Source organism: Haemaphysalis longicornis, unplaced genomic scaffold (assembly GCF_048455015.1).
Source record: "Haemaphysalis longicornis isolate Haplotype H1 unplaced genomic scaffold, Haemaphysalis longicornis Haplotype H1 scaffold_4, whole genome shotgun sequence".
Lineage (NCBI taxonomy): Eukaryota > Metazoa > Arthropoda > Arachnida > Ixodida > Ixodidae > Haemaphysalis > Haemaphysalis longicornis.
Genome location: NW_027526361.1, coordinates 164397990 through 164417617, shown reverse-complemented (window position 1 = coordinate 164417617; position 19628 = coordinate 164397990). Strand labels below are relative to the sequence as shown.

At 46.8% G+C, this 19628-nt stretch overlaps 1 protein-coding gene across 1 annotated transcript in view; it reads left to right on the top strand.

Moving 5' to 3' along the window:
• Positions 1-11086, top strand: part of LOC144180085 (CUGBP Elav-like family member 4) — a 316375-nt gene extending 305289 nt beyond the window's left edge. The window contains exon 3 of the mRNA XM_077708493.1: positions 10955-11086. Coding sequence (XP_077564619.1) covers positions 10955-11086 — 132 coding nt within the window. The remainder of the gene's footprint in view (positions 1-10954) is intronic.
• The last annotated feature ends 8542 nt before the right edge of the window (positions 11087-19628 follow it).

Genomic DNA, 19628 nt, shown 5'->3' with positions numbered 1-19628 from the left:
TCCCACACCCCGTGTTGAGCGAAAGTAACCCGGGGCACTACGAAACAAATCACAGCGGCCCAACTATTCGAGCGCCCTCGCGGGATTAATTCAGAAAAGAAAATAAACAGAGAGAAGAAAACGCTGTTGGTTTAGAAGTGCGCCCAAGAAAGGCAAGATAAAATTAAATAAAAACAACGAATGCAGGAAAATATTCCATATCGTTCTGTCGTGAGTGACACCAATCAAAACTAAAAGATTCCTCAGAGCACTGAAGTTGCCTCACGTGCATTGACGACAAAAGTATTATGGACGTCCGTGAAAAGCCACGAAGATAACACAGAACCTTGGTTCATTAAAAAGACGGCTTAGCCCCGATAACAATGACACCAATTTTAGCGAAGACTTCAAAAAAAGTATGTATATATAAAATGAAACAAATAAAAGCAACGCGTCATGGAATCTAGAATACTGTGTGCCTGTTTTTAGCCGCCGACCAAAGCGAAAGCCAAGAAACATGACTGGGCGAGTTCCACTGCGGCCTCCCTTAAAGTGCAGTACAGAGCGTTTAGCGAAGGACGTGCAACACGAAGTTTTAAAGTTTTTTAATACCTCTTGCGTTAGTTTCGGTTGAACAACGTCTTTCGTACCTTTATTAGAGCTTAGTGAGTTGCCGCATCCCCAATCATCAATCAACGTTACTGTACCGCCCTCCTGCACCTCGCAATCTTCGCCTTCCCTTTCGCAGCTCACATGATGGATAGGTGCGCTGGACTACAGAGGACACAAACAAGGTGTGGATATACAAAGACCAGTGCAAATGGCCTGCTTTTGAATACACAACTCATTGTTCAAGTTCAATCGCAGTGGTGTTGAGATAAAACCGTAACATCAAACGAAGTTGCCTTCGATTCCCAGCCGCAGCGGCCGCTTTTCTGATGGAGGCGAAACGGGAAAACGCCCGTGTGTCCGAGATTTCGGCACATGTTAAATATCGCCAGGCGGTCAACATTATTTCGAGGTCCTCCATTACGGCGCGCCTCATCGCCTGTGTAGCGTCGGCGCGTGAAAATCCCACATTCAATCTATTAATAAAAATGAAGTCGCCAACGTTCAAGCAGGCACAGTTTTGAAAGAATACAAGACGAAGTCACCAATGGTATCCCTCCCCGGCGAGAAAAGTTCCAATTTGGGTATAGAGTAGTACAGGCCCTGCAGACCAACATAGAAAGCGTAGAGACAATTCTGAGGTCGTTCATTCTTGGAACAAAACTCTTCGATTGTGTACCGGTTGAAACGTTGACAACTTCATGTAAATGGTGCGGTTTTATGTTGAGTGCACTGCTGTTGGCATTTACGATCATTTTATCCAAAAGCGACGCATGCGCATACGTTCCTGCAGAGCGCGCTTTCTGAGTGACTTATTTTTATCCTCTGTTGACATGTGCATTGCTCCGCACCGTGGCGGCGATTTTGATGCGAAGGTATTTAACTCATCATCATCATCATCATCACCTTCTTCTTCTTCTTCTTCTTCTTCTTCTTCTTCTTCTTCTTCTTCTTCTTCTTCTTCTTCTTCTTCTTCTTCTTCTTCTTCTCCTTCTTCTTCTTTTTTTTCTTCATCAGCCTATCAACGCCCACTGCAGGGCAAATGCCTCTCCCATTATTCTCCAATTACCCCTGTCCTGTGATAACTATGACCAATTTATCCCCGCAAACTTCGTAATCTCATCTGCCCAGCTAACTTTCTGCCGCCCCCTGCAACGCTTGCCTTCTCTAGGGATGCACTCTGTTACCCTTAATGACCAACGGTTATCTTGCCTTCGCGGTACATGCCCTGCCCACGTCCAATTCTTCTTCTTAATTTCTAATAACACGTCCGTAACACGCGTTTGTTCCCTGACCTACTCCGTTCTCTTCTTGTCCCTTAATGTTACACCTATCATCTTCAGCTCCATTGCCCTTCTCAATTTAAGTTGAACCCTCTTAGTGAGCCCCCAAGTTTCTGCCCCGTAGGTGAGTACCGGTAAGATGCAGCTGTCATACACTTTCTTCTTCATGGACAATGGTAGGCTGCTATTCATTATCTGAGAATGTCTGCCGTATGCACTCCACCCCATTCTTATCCTTCTAATTATCTCTGCCTCATGGTTCGGATCCGGGGTTACAACATGGCCTAACTATATATTCGCTTACCACTTTCACTGCCTCGCCACCTATCTCAAACCGCTATAATTACTTTGGTTTTCTGCATATTAATTTTAAGGCCCACGGTTCTACTCTGTTTGTGTTTGTTCAGTGCAGAAACCATGCTTTGCAATTTGTCCCCCGAGTTACTTAGCAAGGCAACGTCATCAGCAAATCTGAGGTTACTGAGGTATTCTCCATTAGCCCTTACTCCAACCTGTTCCCAATCGAACGTTCTGAATACTTCTTGCAAACATGCTGTGAATAACATTGGAGAGATTGTGCCTCCTTGTCTGACACCCTTTTTTATAGGTATTTTACTGCTCTCCTTATGGAGGATGATGGTGGCTTTGGACCCGTTGTAGTTATCCTCTAGTATTCTTACATATATACTCATCTACCCCCCGGTTTCGTAATGCTTGAATGACTGCTGAGGGTTTCGACCGACTCAAATGCTTTCTCATAATCTAAAAAGGCATTATATAGGGGTTCAGTATACTCAGCGCACTTCTCTATCACCTGATTGATCCTGTGAATAAGGTACATTGTTGAACAGCCTTTACGGAACCCTGCTTGTTCTTTAGGTTGACTGAAATCTAAGGTTGCAGAAATTCTGTTAGCGATTACCTTGGTAAGTACCTTGTAGACGACTGAGAGTAAGCTGATCGGCCTGTAATTTTTCAAGTGCTTCATGTCGCCTTTCTTATGAATTAGGATGATGCTCGCATTCCCCCAAGATTCCGGTACACTTTCGATCATTAGACATTGCGTATACAGGTTTGCCAGTTTTTCAAGTACAATTTCTCCACCATCCTTATAAAGGTCTGCTGTTATCTGGTCCTCACTAGGTGCTTTGCCCCCTTCATTTCTTTCAAAGCCTTCCTTAGTTCTTCGGTCGTTACTGGTGGGATGTCTAGCTCCTCTGAACTGCTTTCTCGTTCGGCATTGCACTGGATGTCCAGGCTACTGTACAGATTCCTATAGAACTCCGCGGCTACTGTGACTATTGTATCCCGATTTGTGATTACTTTGCCTTGTTTGTCTTTAGGTGCATGCATCTGGTTTTTCCCAACGCAACGCCACGACGCCTCTTCACTGCTTTCCGGCTACCTCCATTCTTTATAAGAAATTCGATCTTTTCCATATTATACTTCCGTATGTCAGCTGTCTTACGCTTATTGATTAACTTCGAAAGCTTTGCTAGTTATATTCTGTCAGCTGGGGTGGAGATTGTCATGGGTTGCCGTTTCCTAATTAGATATTTTGTCTCCTGGGAAGATTTTCCAGTATCCTGTCTAGCCATCGTGCCCCCGACTTCTACTGCACACTCAGTGATAATTCGTGTAAGGTTGTCGCTGGCTTCCTGTGTCGTAAACTTTGCTTCGTCAGTAAGAGCTGAATATCGGTTCTTCAGCGCGATCCTGAATTCTTCTTTACGTCTTACTGTTAGCTCAGCAATCGGCTTCTTTCGTACTAGCTTGTTACGGTCCCTCCTCAAATCTAGCCTAATTCGAGATCTTACCGTACGGTGGTCACTACACCTTATCCTTCCGAGCACTTCCAGATCCTTCATGACGGCAGGGTTATCGCATAATATGAAGTCTATTTCGTTTTTACGCTCCCCATTCGGGCTCCTCCACGTCCACTTCCGGCTCTCCCGTTTGCAGAAGAAGGTATTCATTATGCATAGGTTATTCCGTTGTGCGAACTCGACTAGTAGGTCCCCCCTGCCATTTCTACAGCCCAGACCATAGTTCCCAACTGCCTTGTCTCCAGCCCGATTCTTGCCTACATTATCATTGAAGTCCCCCATAACTACGGTATTCTGGGTTTTTTTTTAGCCATTGTCGATTCCACATCTTCATAGATGCATTCCACTACCTGGTCGTGGTGGCTGTATGTGGGCGCGTAGATCTGTACCACCTTGAGTTTGTGCCTCTTATTGAGCCTAATTACAAGACCTGCTGCCCTTACGTTAATGCTATAAGTATTCTTCTATGTTGCCAGCTATGCTTCTGTCCACTAGACCACGGTAACATAGGACGTGTCCATTTTTCAGCACTTTGAGGGCGCCACCTGTCCTTCTAACCTTACTAAGCCCTATGACATCCCATTAATTGCACTTTAATTCCTCGAACAACACCTCTACACTCGCTTTACTAGGTAAGGTTCTCGTGTTAAGCGTTGCGAGGTTTAGAGTCCAATGGCGGCCTGTCCGGGTCCAGGTATTCTTAGCATCTTCTGCTGCGTCACAGGTGTGACCGCCGCCGTGGTCAGTTGCTTCGCAGCCACTGGGGACGTAGGGCCGTGGGTTAATTGGCGTATTCATGGGAGGTGTGGCCATTACTACACCACGGTGGCCAATCCTGCTCTGGTGAGGGAGTGTGTTACAGGCAATGGACGCCGGGGTCAGGCCGCATCCCAAGCCCTATTCTGAAATTCCATCAATACGCGGATTTTTTTTTAATCCGGTGGGAATTGTACGGCGCCGGGATTCCAACCGCGGTCCTTCTGCACGCGAGGCGGATGCTGTACGTCTATGCCACCGCTGCTACCCTAGTATTTAGATACTCGGACTGTTTTCCTGTGGTTAAAAGGGTGTGCGACCTGTGGATTCCAGCAGCGTGGCCAACGATATATAAGGAACTTTCGGGTCTTGTGGGTTGGGCCTACAGTTCTCGTTTGAATTGCCAGAGAACGTGTTCTTGCGAATCCTTTATGTAGACATGTCCTTTCAGAAAGAACCAGGGCGCTGCGCACACCAGATACCAGGCCTGTCCCCAAAAACCTGTACTTCGCACTCATTCGACACATTCAAAAATAATAAAAATACTCTGGCTCAAATTTGCTTGCAGAGTACAATCGTGGAATCCCACGCACACCAGATTTTCTGCACTGCGCAGCGATAGCTATCACACCCGATCGCTGCCGGGTTTTAGGAAGACAGCCCAGCGCGCATGTGCGTCCTGTATGTGCGCCAACTACCGCATCGCTGAAAGAAGGCGGCTGGGAAAGTGTGGTGTCACCGGCGTTTGTTTGTTTTTCGCTGCGGGACAGTTCTCACGACCGCGTAACATCGTGAACGAGGGTCGGAAGAAAGCGGGAAGCAACAAAAAGCTCGCGGCCCGGTTGCAAGGCAGGAGTGCTACACAAGGTCTCCCAATCTTGTGGCACATCCTACGTGGGGAAAACTGACAGGTGCGTGATTGACCGACTCTGAGAGCAAAGAGCAGCAGAAGATTCAGTTGTCCGAGTCCGGATATTTCGCTGATCCCTGCCGCTGCTGCACGCGTGCACCAGATCAAGCGTGAAAGGACAATCGTTTTGCGCAGCTTTCGTGCGCCAGGAGACAGAGACATCCCCGAAGCGTACCAAATTCAAAGCTATGCCTATGAATGCAACCTAGAGTTGACATCTTCAGGCCCTTTGAGAACTTCCAAAAACTAAACGCAGTTCCACACAGTGTAAAATCTGCTGAAACGACTGAGCTGTCGGTTGTCTTAACGAAGATTCATTTTCGCCTCAGCGTCTTCCTTGCCAGTAACACTAGTGTCGTCCTAGCGGCCTACTGTCATTCAATTTTTTCGGGATAGTTCCGATAAAAAACATTTAGTCGTTTTCTGTAACCATACTCCCTGCGTAGATCGGCAGGTATTGACAGGAGACAATAATTCACTGCTATGGGAACTAACTGTGCACTTCACTGTAACTTCAGTGTGAACTAACTAATTATTACAAGTAGCAAAAACTTGGTGTAATGGTAGAGTTGTCTGAGCGGCGAACTGTCATATACAGTAATCCCTCGCTAACTCGAACTCAAATACCTCGAAATATCGGTTACGTCTAAATTTTCTTCAATTTACAGTTACCTCTTGTAGGCGCCATGTATTTGCCCCTGTAACGGGCCCTTGTGGGGCGGCGTCACTGTTTCCCGTTTGGGAGCGTCCACGCAGAGTTGAGAGGAAAAGGGACACAGCCATGAAATGGTAGTAACAGAGAAAAATAAAGTTTAATCATTAAGGGTTTAAATGATGCCGGGTCCTTGTAATGCCGACGGGCATTGCACGCACGTGGAATGGTACGGACGTAGCACCGGTGGCTACGTCCGAATGTCCGAATCCCCTTTATCTCGAAACATTTTTTTCGGGGGTATGCGGATATCTTAAAATGATAGCAGAGAGCGCACTAGGCAAATTCCGCTACAGACAGCTGATAATGTCTCCGTTCTAATGCTTAGCTCCCACTACGCGCTGAACGGGTTCGTGAACGGCAAATTTACGCAGTACAAGGCCGATGTTACCGTTACCGAAAGGCTGTCCGTCGCCTACACCGTTGAGACAGCTCTCGATGACGCAGCTTATTGTAAAGACGGAAAGGAGCCTCGAGAAGTGCCTTCGACGATAGAAATATGACAAAGACGGTGGGCCTGCTTCGCGACGAGGTAGGGTGAAGCGGTGGCGACCAACAATTGAAGCAATGCATTGAGCATCTTCTAAATATTACTGGGGCGTGCATGCTAAGATGGCGGGAAAAACTGGCGGCGGCTGAGAGAAAACTTCAGCCATGGAGGACGAGACACATCACCATTTTCTCCAGGGCACACGTCTGCAACGCCCTCGTATACCCTGCCATGCTGTATGGCGCACGCATCAGCACTATCGACGCCAGCACAAATCACTAACTCCACCGGTTATGGGCCGTCTTTCTCTGGCGTTCAACATATGAACCCATGCGTCGGTCCAACCTGCTTTGGAGTCTGGAGAAAGGAGGTGTAGGCCTTGTGAACGTGCAGCTCAAGCTGATCGAACAGCGTTTCTTGTATTTCCGCGAGCAGCCGGACTCTTTCCTCCGTGCGGCATTACAGTACCTCGGCTCCGCACACCTGACCAGGTCGGTCGCCACGTCAGAGGGCCATAACCACGGGGTAAGCCACACTGGTTTTTATAAAGAGGTAGCCGCTGCAATTGCGAGCTTGGAGGAGCAGGTTTCGTGGGCGAGCTTGGAGGAGCAGTTTTCGCCGCTAGCCCACGAAGGCTTTAATGGGACCTCCTGGCGAAAGTCCTCCCCCCCTCTTTATCGGAAGCCTCCCGAGAGCGCGCCAGGCACCAACGTATTGAGGCGTGTGCGAGCCCTTCCTGTACACACCGGGTCTAAGGATTTCTTTTTTCGCTTCCACGTCGGAGTATGGCCCGTAATGGCACCGCAGGAGTCTCGGGGCTTCTTTATGCCTTACAGCGTAGGATGCTTCCTGTGCAGGCAAACGGAGACGCCTGAGGACGTCTTCCTCGCATGCAAAACTGCCCACTACTTTTTGGACGAAATTCAGTCATTCTTTGGTACCAAATGGCAGATAACTTGGTCGAGCCTCATGTTCCTAAACGCGGAGGCGGAATTTCCGGCCCTTCGCGACTGTTTTCGTCCTGGGCCTCCACTCTCTCTGGAGGGCACGAACGGACGCGGTTGAGTGCTCGGCGAGCCCAAAACCAGCCTGGCTTCACTTCGTCCAAAAAGTGAACTGGACCACGAGCGCGCTGGAGGGACCCGAGTCGGACGAGACACTGCGCGAGGCATTGGCGGAAGTTGGTCAGGTGGCGAGTTCATTTAAAACAAAGGAGGCCATCCGCCGAGATAAACGCGTGTTTGTCTCGCTTACTTATCCCGTCTAGCATATACGCTGCAAGGGTTGAGTGGGCATTGAAGGCACGCACGCCAGTTACGGCAGACGGCACTACTCATCTTATCCATCTCTTTATTTCCTCTTTCTTTTCCTTTGATTTATCTCGTCAACTCTGATTCATGCTTTGTATATATACCGCTGAGTCGTTGGCGTTCTTTTGTTTCTTGATGCATTGTGAAATTTGTTTTTATGCTAAAAGCCTCGGTATTGTCTGTAACCGAGACCTTCATTTTTTCTGTGTATATCTATGTGCCTGTGTATCCATGCATAGCAATAAGTCTTGTAGGCGCTCTCCTACTTACACGTCCTATATCCCTTGCCCCCATGTCAACTGTACTCATATTTATTTCTGTAAATAAAGTTATTGTTGGAAAAAAAGGAGCTTCTAGAACGCTTTTCTGTGACGAGACGCTAACGCTATACAGGCGATCATCCCGCAGTTCTTTCTTTCGCAATAATAAAAACTATTTTTATTGTGAACTTTTTTGTTACCAGCATTACCTCTTATTTCAGTGACCTGGCCACAAATTTTCGGCATTTCGCTTAACTCGACACTCCGCTTATATCAAAATTGTCAGTGGAGTTTACGAGTTCGAGTTCACGAGGGATTGCTGTAATTTGTCTAGGGATACTTTCGCTAACACAACAATTAAGGGTAGAACGTATGAGCGGAAAAGCACTCGTCCCCGCACCCGTCCCCGCCCCAAGAACCGGTTTCGCTGCCGGATGACCCGCCGCACCCACCGCCCCAGCGCACATCCAACCTGCTAGATATTTTGACGCGCCGCGTCGGAAACCGGAGTTTTCGGAGGGGCATGTGTCTCCCCGCTTAAGAGCTATTTTAGGTCATGCTACATCCGTAGATGGTCAAGCTTCCCTGCATAAGCTAAATGTAGGAAGCCAGCTGACAAAGACCAAGCTTACACGTATCCCCTTATTGTCAGCTTCACTTTTAAGCACTACTGCATTGCTGAGAAGACCTTTTTAGGGGCAATAAACACTGTCATATCAAAATATGGAGACGCTAGGTCCTTTTGTTATTTTGCATGAGTTTATTTCTTTCGCGCGACGAAGAAACCTGCTCCCGAGAGAGCGGGACACGATACCAGCCGATGCGTATGCCGAAAATAGGCATACGCATCGCCGAAGGTGGGGGACGGTAGCAGCTGGGTGGCATCTCGGGCAGAACAACCACCCTTCCAATTCCCGAAGGTCGAGTACTCGCGATCCCTATTATAATATCTGCATGGTCAACATGTTGCAAGGGCTTGCTCTTGCTAGAGGAAGAATACGGTGCTTTTTACTTGCTTCCTCTTGCACAGCCTATAACGTGCTGCCTGCATAAAGGCTTCGCGTGTGATCTCAACAGCGTCATTACACTTAGAAAGGGGAGCAAGTGGGCTGGTTGGTGCGTGTTTAAAAATGTAAGAAACAGCGCAAAGGACAGGACGCAGAGTAGAAGACAAACACGCGGCGCTTGTCTTCGCCGCGTGTTTGTCTTCTACTCTACGTCTTCTACACTAGTCTGTTTGTCTTTTACTCTACTTTGTGCTGTTTCTTACAATTTTAGTCATTACACTGTTTCAGCTTAACTCGCAGGCACGTCGTCCGTCCTTGCTCACACCGACATGCACAAGTAATACTTAGCTTTGCGGAGCACTAAACAGAATTGCTATCGTGCCAGCGCGATGGGTCTTAAAACAGCGTAGTTTTGCACTCACCGTACAAAAGTCTTCCACATTCACGTCATTTGGTGTGTTGATTGCCCTGGAGTTAACCCTACCTGTTCAATATAAGACATTTTTAAGTGCCCCTCTCGTTACCCAGAAACAAGTTGGCCCGTTTTCCTGCGTGCCTCTGAGGCTCATGCAATTCTGTTCGCAACATATGCCACGTTGCTTACAGATGACGATTTGAGAACAAACTGTAGCGCTCAGTTTTATTATATATTCGTTTTGTTCAGACCCAGACGCATACCGAAGGGGTCACGATAACCAGTTAGCGCGCATTGATGCCTGAGGCTGTCTCTCACATCCTCACATGGTTTATTCGAGCCCACCCCAACCTGACACAAAACTACAGCAAAGCAAATATCCGCAGTCGTCCACGCCTTCACGAATACCCCCCGCCCCACGGGGTTCCTCACAGCTCTAAAAATCTTCCTTAGAAAAGGAGAAGTCACTCAAAATAAGATCTATGCAAATAGTGCCGCTTCAAAAGCGAGCTTGGCTCTTGCTCTCAGGTAGAGATCGAGACAGATATTCAAAATATCCCGCCTATTACGTCCTACTCATTTCCGGATAAAAGGTGCCTCATGGCATTTTCATTCCATCCGTTCAAGCGTTGTCGCCATTCCTTTCCCATTCCATACCAGGGTAGTGAAAAGGTGGTATGAATCAAGGGTAATTCCAATTCGGGCATGGTACCCTGCAACACTGACCGCAACTGTGTTGATGGAACTGTTAAGTGCCTGACCTATATATTTGTGGCCAGTTCCGTACCCCCACATATTCGCATTGAGTTTGCCGAAATAATTCCGCTATGGTAGCAGAAACGTTTTGACACTGTAGTTGTTCAGACGAATCTTCAAAGCCGAAGACACTGAAATACGCAACCTACGCATGGATAATTCCTTATCTTCAGAAGGAAGAACGTTATCGAATCCAGATACTACAGCAAGTGAAAGGGATTCATTCTTCGTTCTTGGTAGGTCAGCGCAGGTGAGCGTCCTGTTGTGTGCGCCAAATGGGGATTACGATGACGCGATGTTGTCGCATCGTATTGTCTGCGTGCCCTTTTTCCTGCTATAATTTTGTGTGGCCACTGTACAATGTGATCATTTCGCGTCGACTAGCCTAATTTTCATGCTTACTCCGCTAGAGCTGTCACGCACGCACAAAGTGGAATTGTTATCGTCGTCAACGCTAGCGATAAAGTCTGCGCCGCGCCCCGGGGAGGTGCAGCATGCGCTGAGGTGTCTCACTCAACGCACCCGAATCCCTGCTTCGAGGGGCGACACAAGCGGGTCGTGGGCCGGCGTGCAGGGTCCCGCGTTCCCCCAAGGGAGGGCGACTGGATTGTGTTTGCAGACGCGGGGCAAATATTGACCAGGACTGGGCGGGAGAGGAGGGTCCCAGCCCCGTGCGGCGGGAAGCCGGAAAATGGATCGGCGCCCAGGATGCCGCGCCCGTCTTGCCTGCTTCCACCTTCCACCCCGCGGCCGCTGGAACGCCGGCTTGCTAATGGCGGTAACGTGCCCGCTGGCCAGCATGCACTCAGGCCAGTGGTACGTGGGCTTCAATTTTTATGAGCTCATCTTCCGCGCGCAAGGGGGTGCCAGCCGAAAAGTTGATGTGCGCGAACGCCGACCCGAAATGGAGGGCGCAAAACAGGCGAAGACGAAGGAAGACACGAAAGACGTTGCTCCTCATAAATGCACTTACTACAACCATAAACCAATTAGCTCAACGAGTTCTGTTAACGCGAGCCCTAACAGCATGCTGATTCTACAAAACGTATCCCACTTGCTCATCCAACCGGCAACTGCGTCAGGTCTCCGAAAGCATTCGGTGTCATTGTGGCATGGCGGCCAATCGTGCCTAGAATTTGCAACAAGAAAGATCGCGGACGACCACATGAGTTGTATGGCGATTTCATCCACGTTTTGGGTTGTTATGGCAAGGCTGCGTCTGGAGTGCCGTCCGCTGGTACTATAAGAACCCCACTAAAGCATCTTCCACCGGCGTTTAGCTTAAAAATATGACGCGTGTGCCTGTACTTTGCACTTCCAACGTAACGTATTTAGCGGAACCTAAACTGTCCTATCGTAACCTATCACAACCAAACAAACTGAAAGCAATCATTTAGAACACGAAAAACTAGAGCAAAGAAATTTGAAGTGAAACTAAAGATTTCAAAACAAAGTAGGAAATAGCCGAACTCGAACCAAGGCCCCTGAAATGCGTGAGCTAAGACGGAACCTCATGACCCCAACGGAAGGTGCCGTGTACTGCGCGCCAGCCTAGTCCTAAATGCTTCAGTGTCGTCGGACAGCACTGTAGACATTGCGTTATGACAAACGTCGAACACTGCTGCCAATCTTGGCTATGCATAATGAACACACTTGGGTGTGAACACACTTTCAGTAAAGCGACGCCGAGCAATACGCCGCACGTAAAGACGGCTAAGACCGTAAGTACGGTATAAATCGTGGTTCTTGGTTTATCTCGACGGCAATTGTGTAGACAGTTTCGGCTGTCGAATTAGCACGTGTTAGTCAAGACAAGTGCAGCTTCTATAATGGTCCTTGGCAAATCATTTTTATAGATTAAGGGGACTACAACGATGACGGCAGTTACCGGTGGCGAATTTTATCACTTCAATTAGCCTTATTTGGCCACCTAACCATCGGCAGTGACGGCGGCAGTGACAATGACTGGGTTGGTTACCGACAGCACCTTGATGGACAACGTGGCGGTAATTTTGATCACTAATGACCAGCTTGGGGCGTCAATGAACGATGATGACAGGCATCATTTAGGATATCGTCACTACAACGAACACCACCGGTCGAACGTGTGAGCTACATCAGGACCTTCCGGCAATGCGTTTTACGGGTCATCATATGACCACTTTCAAGGGACAGTATACAAGTCACCCAACACAAAGTTTCAAAACCCAAGAACGCCGCGCCGTCATTTCAGATAGCAGCTAGCAAAGCATCGAATAAAAGGTCTATGGAAGCTGACAAAATTAAATGCTATGGCAAATACTTTAAATATAAAAACTAAATCAGCTATTTATTTGAGGGGTGGAAAACTGCACGTGAGAGGGGAGACAATGAGGACGGGCGCAGTCCTGTCCCCTCTTTGTTGCCTCGTCTCTCACGCGCACTTTTTCCGCCCTTGAAGTATCCCAACAGAACGCGGCACGAACAAAATCACGGAGAAAAGTTTAATAACAGTTTATTTAATTTTCGTAGCCTGAAGACATAACATCACTTTAGAGGGGAGCACTAATCATTAAATATAGATACTTCATGTTGTCATAAAAAATATTCAGTACGATCTGGACAAACTTAAAACGTTTTTGAAAGCGGCAAAATGGGAAAGTTAGACCACGGAAAGCCACAGCTTTATCTAATAATAACGACTAAATATTCTGCATTAAAATGGTTTTCATAGCTGTTCAAGAGACACAAAGCCTGTTGTTACAATACGGAATGAACGAGACCGCGCTGCTCCAGGCTTGTCGCGTATTCAAAACGAAAATGGTGGGCAAGCTGCACTTCCAACGCAGGCGCGGAAGCCTTGCTGCCATTACGCCCTTGTCGACACAGCGCTTCTCTTTAATGTACCACGGTTCGCCTCATTTGTTTGGCCGCCACAACACAATACATACGGGCACACTAATGTAAATGCATCCTCCATGAGGAACGGCTAATTTCACGTGTGTGCAATCGATTAAGTTTGCATAGTTTGAGCTGCCTTGCTTAATACCAGCGACACTCACGAGCCCCCTATTACAACGTTCTCTTCTGTACTAAAGGTTGCTTCCCCGCGAGAACACCCTGTGTGCAGGGGTGCACCCTTTACAGGCCACCTGCTTCGTTGCCTGCTTGCTTTGTTGTACTGGCATCACTTCCGTGAGGGATAATCCCGGAATAAAACACTTTTGTGTTCAAAATAAGACTCCTGGGCTCCTTAAACGCGCTTTGAACATTCTCTATAAACGCGCACAACATGGAGGTTACGTGCGCGACAATATCCGAGCCAACTGTCGCTTTTTTGTTCATTAACAGCACAGAACTTACAATTGGAAGGTAGAGCTCAGTGCTGTCTCTCTCTCGCTTATTTAGAAAATCACGCCACCCTTACCGATTTCACGACTCACCAAACGTAGATGGGTCAGCACAGTCTAGTGACCCGGTTTAGAAGGCGAAGCCACACGTTGCGATTTCAAAATCGCTAAAGCGACGCGCAGGGTAGCATACAAGAACTTAAGTTTGCACGCACAGGTTTACGTGGCTGAAGGACTCAGTGTATTAACCATGGGAGATACGAAGGGCGTAGTTACACTGTCCAAGGTGGCCATGACAGAGCCAGAGCAGGCTTCGCGCCCCGCACAGCAGCCTGGACCACAGCGCCAAGCTGAACTGCTCTCTCGTCTTTGACTCCCCGGGACGAGATATATCCACAGCTACTAATGCATGCATAAATGGACATGTATCCTGCTGTGCCAAAAAATGGGAGGGACAAGCGTTACATATATATAGAAGCATGCACACGTACGTACACTTACAAATTCCACAGCGATGTATTTCTACACGCGTGTAAGCTCATCTCAGCCATCTAGCTGATACAACGAACCTACACTTGTTTGGTGATTTTTTGCAGCGTGACCGAATGTGCGAATCTGGCAAATCAGGGAGCATGCGACGAGAGTCAAAAGTAAGAATCTGTGCATGGAAAACGCTGCAAATGAACTCTGCTGTCCCTACGCACGTCGTGGTTTTTTTTTACTCCAATCTCATGCTGGACATTGTCTCATGCTGGACATTGTCATGCTGGACATCTGACTTTTATCCTGAAGGTATTCATTTCTGCCGATATGCACCTCTTGTGTTTGTTATGACACACATATGCCGCTAGAAGGCCCCTTACGAGCTGTGGCCTTGAGCGATTCGCCAATTTATCGCGGATGGCCAATATACCGCAGCGGTGTTTGCTGTGGCACACGCGCTACTCGTTGGGACGCAGTGGCGTCGATAATAGAAAGTTCTGCTTCCACAGTGGCGTACTAAAGCATTCGTTTTTTAAACGTGAAAATTCGTCGCCCACCACCCGTATCGCTTTAAATTACGTAACAAAACGTATCACGTGGCCTCTTCACTAGTCACTGATGCGCCTGCCGCAAAGGCGCGTTCGAGTCTCGTGGCCAACTTTCTGCCTGCAACATATCCAGACGTCAAATGCGCTGCTGCCGAAAGAAGGAGAGATCTCCGGGCGCAAACACGGAGGGCGCAACCCCCACCCCCACCCCTCGGAGGCAGGCGACGCGCCGGCCCTGTCCACGCAGCGTGAAGGACGAGCTCGTTTACAGCGCACGCAGCTTGTCGTCGGCGCGACGTTCGGCCATCCGCGATGGTGTCGCCGCCGAGATGAGCGCTTGGCATGCCGCGCACGGCCGCCGGCCCTCACCACTAGTGGCCGCTTCTCGCCGCCAGTTGCGTGCAGCGGCCTCGCCATCCTCATCGCGGCACGGGACCCGACCTCAGTCACTGCCCTTATAGGATCGAATGCACTTGAAGTCCTCAAGGGTTAGGGCAGTAAATCATACGTCCAAAGTCCTGTTACTCTGCAGATTAACGCATCTAAGTTCAGAGGGAGGTCATGAATGCAAGGAGGTGTTTTCGCCACATTTATCGTATGTTGGATAAACGAAAAACTGGTCCCGGGTGAAGCGTTTTCGGTAAAAAAGGTGCCGAAGTCGAACAACAAAAATATGGTCCCGTTCAAATAACTGATTCTGTGGAAGCTTTTAGCCCTTTGATACCCAGCGTTGCTCAGAAGCAACAACGCAAACAACATTTTTTTTCCTCCGGGCTTTGTGGGGTTTTAGACATTTAACACCATGCGATTAAAGACGAAGGTACGTGGACCTTACAAAAGGGAAAAAGGAGGCCAGCGCGTACTTTTGGCGGCTAAAAATTCAGAATTGTTCATGCGTGCCGACTCGCATCGAGCCCTGCGGCCCGATAGGCTCGTGACAGGCAAGCGAAATTGTGCCATTTCGTTATTATTACAAATTACAGCAGCGTCAACTTTAGGTTTATGGTCTCCAATGGAACCACAAACCACGGAGATTAAGGTGGCATAGTTGTTCAACCAATTTATTTATTTATTTTTTATTTATTTATTTATTTATTTATTTATTTATTTATTTATTTATTTATTTATTTATTTATTTATTCGCCGAGCGCACGTCTTGCAAACACAGCAGCATTACGTGTTTGACGGACTGGCTCTACCCACCCGCAGCCACAGCCAAGCAGGTGTTTGCCTCCTTGTGGGACTTCGCTCTCGCTACTGGCGTTCATCTGAGAATGCAGTTTTCCCGAACTGACACCACCCTCCCCACCCGCCCCCACATAGGCCGAGTCGCCATCCTTGTGCCAATAAAGTTTCATTCATTTATTTATTTATTTATTTATTTATTTATTTATTTATTTATTTATTTATTTATTTATTTATTTATTTATTTATTTATTTATTAAGAATACCTTCAAGGCCCTGAGGCTTTACAGACAGGAGTGGTACAAAGATGGTACGTACAGAAAAAAACAGCACATTGTCAATTGTCAATTCAGGGCATTTCGTACAGCAATCTTGAATCAAACAGGATCACGTAAATTGCGACGCAGATTACCAAGCATGCGATTTGCATTGTTAGTTACCTAGTCAACATGCGCATTCCAGGTTAGGTCGTTTGAGATATGAAGACCGAGGTATTTGTACATGTTAACAGGCAATAAGGCGGAGTTATTAAGAAAATACGAACTTGAATTCTGTTGTTTGCTGCTCCTAATTACACGCATTGTTTTGCACTTGTTAACCTTTAGTTTCATCAGCCATTTATCATACCAGTTCGACACATTGTTAAAATCTTCTTGAAGCCTCTGGACGTCGCTCGCGTTAGTAATTTTACGATAGATTACACAATCATCCGCAAAAGGCTTGATTGATGAGAATTTAACACAATCAGGAAGGTCATCAATCTAGATAGGAAAAAGTAAGGCTCCCAGTACTGAGACTTGTGAAACTACTGATTTAACTGCACAAGTATCAGATGAGTAATTGTTAGCTGTTATGTATTGTCTTCTGTTTGAGAGGAAGTGTTTGATCCAGCCAAGAACGTTCACATTAATGTTAAGCTTGCTGAGTTTAAGAGTAATAGGTCATGAGAAACGGTGTCAAATGCTTTAGAGAAGTCGAGAAAGATGCCATCGGTGTCAGCTCCAGTGTCAGTGTTACTAAACAAATCATTGGTAACAGATATTAGTTGGGTTTCACAAGAGAACATTCGTCTGAAACCGTGCTGGGACACATTAAAAAAAGGAGTTGGTGTCGAGGAATCCAGTGAGGTGAGAATACAGGATGTGCTCTAAACGTTTGCAAGAAATGGACGTTAAAGAAATGGGGCGGTAGTTATCAACCCAATAAATTTTGCCTGATTTATTAGCCGGACCCACCTTTCCCGTCTTCCAATCGCTCGGCAGGGTACTAGAGAGTAATGATTGCTCAAAAATCCGAGCAAGGGTTATGGACATAAATAACCCGTACATTTCAACATCTCCGAATTTATCATGTGTGGACCTGTAGTTGAGGAAACTGTCAAATTATTAATCAATTTACTCACACCACCGCAATCTATAATAATTGGCTCCATCTGTGGGAAACTAACATTGTGTAGTGGTGAATAAGAGGTTGGAACACATTGATTGAAAAAAGAGGCAAACGCGTTATTTAAAACAATACAACACTTGTCAGGCGGAACAACCGCGTCTTTAGGGTCGATTATTGTAATTTCTCTATTTTTCGCTCCACTAATAATTCTCCAGAATTTTTTCGGGTTCTCTTTCAGAAGGGAGGGAAGCGTGAGGCCAAAAAATGTTTTTTTATCATTTGTGGCGGTTGTATTGTATTGTGCATTTATTTGACGATAAGCATACCATTTATCGGGGTGATTTGTTAGTTTGGCGCGACGGAAAAGGCGTTTCTTTTTTTACGCAGTCGCTTTAGGGTTGCGCTAAACCATGGGGAGCGGGTATTAAAAGTTTCTTCTTTTGTTATGCATGTTGCACTGAATCAAGTGTAGCAACTTGTTTTTAAAAATTGACCAGTTTTCTTCAAGCGCTCGTTCCCAAAACTTGGGAACGTAATCATCGGTAAAGGCGTCTAGTTCGTTGGTCATTGACGCAATATCGGCTCTGCCAAAATCTTGTATAATTTTTGTATGCTTTTTAGAAGGGATTTGGGATTTTAAGGTGAAATGAAGTATCGAATGGTCACTAATTCCAGGAAGGCATGTGATAGGAGAAATCAGGTCCGGTACATTAGTAAGAACAAGATCTAAAGTGCTTGCGCATGTGGGTGTAGTACGCGTGGGCCTATGAACAAGTTGGACGAGGTTGAAATCGTGGCAAACGTTTAAGAAATGTGTAGACTCGGATGTGTTTTGTCTAGCAGTAATAGAGTTATTGTGCTATTCGATGTTGGGGAAGTTGAAATCGCCAAACAATAATAGTGGAGAATTTGGGAATCTGACCATAAGCCTGTTTCATAGATCATGTAGTTCTTCACAAAATGATGTCGAGGCAGACGGTGACCCGTAGCACGCACAAAAAATCAATTCATTGCCGGCTAGGATAACACGAGCACAAACAGCTTCAAAAGGTGATATGATAGAAACAGATTTCGAAAGAAGGGAATTATTAACCGCAATCATCACACCTCTGCCTGACCGAAAATCGCGGTCGTATTGGTATATGGTGTATGCCTTTTCGCAATCTAGAATTTTATTCTGTATATTCGCAGACAACCAAGTTTCAGTGATAACGGCAATGTTAGCCGAACACGAGTCGATTATTGAACACAAAGCCGAGCGTTTGTTAAGCACACTCCGCGCATTGGTGTAAAAACGGATACATTGTTTTGCTGCTGCCTGGCTGCAGAGGATTGCTATGACAATCTAGGATGGGTTGCGTTCGAGACTTGGGTGCTGTTTTCATCGTCGTTTGGGCAGCAGCAAGAGCCCGTTTGGGCAGCAGCAAGAGCCTGGTGTTGCTGAAGAATAACGCCTCATTGTATCCGTCCTAAATACCCCCATTCTTTTTTCTGACTTCGTATTTGTAATGTCTAGAGTCCGTCTAGATGATAAACTTGAAGTTTGAAGTTTGCGTTTGTTTCGCTTATGATACAATATATTTTCTTGCCTATCCGCGGAAGCACTCGAAGGAGCTTGTATTCGAGTTTACTCGAAGAAACTTGTTTTCGCGATTTTAAGCAAACAATAATGTTTCGGGTATGTTTGTTTTTATGGCATGCCTTTTTAGAGTGATAGAAAGTAAATTGAGGCTCAAATAAACTTTTCCTGACACGAAATGAATGTATCTGCAAACGGCAGGGAAAGACTGCCTAGATTACACCGGGCTCTTGTTTCAAACCACGTGCACAGGTTGTCTGGAGAGGCGGTGTAGAGACGAAAGTTAGTAGCAAGAGTATACCCAACGATTAAATTTTAAAGGGGGCGAGACGGGCAGACATCACCGGTTAGGAAGTGGCGTTTTACAAACCTTTCGATTTACCGGTTTGATAAAATTTCTAATTATGCTTTCTTTTGCATTGATGATCCCCGCGTTGCTTGTGTTGTCTTATCGTGCGTATTCTTTTGCTCCTGGGATAACCCGGAGAAGCTGGCTCTCTCTGCCCAGATCCGCGGCTACATCTGCACACGCGCGCGAGCACGCACACGCGCGTAAGCCCAGACTGTTTTCGCATTTGATTTGGCCTTTAGAAGCATTGTGACACCGCTGTCGTCGCGAGTATCACGCTTGAAAAGAACACAGCAAAGAACAAACTCACAAGGAAGGTATTTCGTTTTGGTAAAGGCGATTATTCTGCGATGTCACAGGCGCTTTCAAATCATCTGCCTGTTTTCGAATGCCTTGCCGAATATTCTAACACACAAGAACTGTGGTGGTGTGCTCTTAAAAGTAAAGTAATTG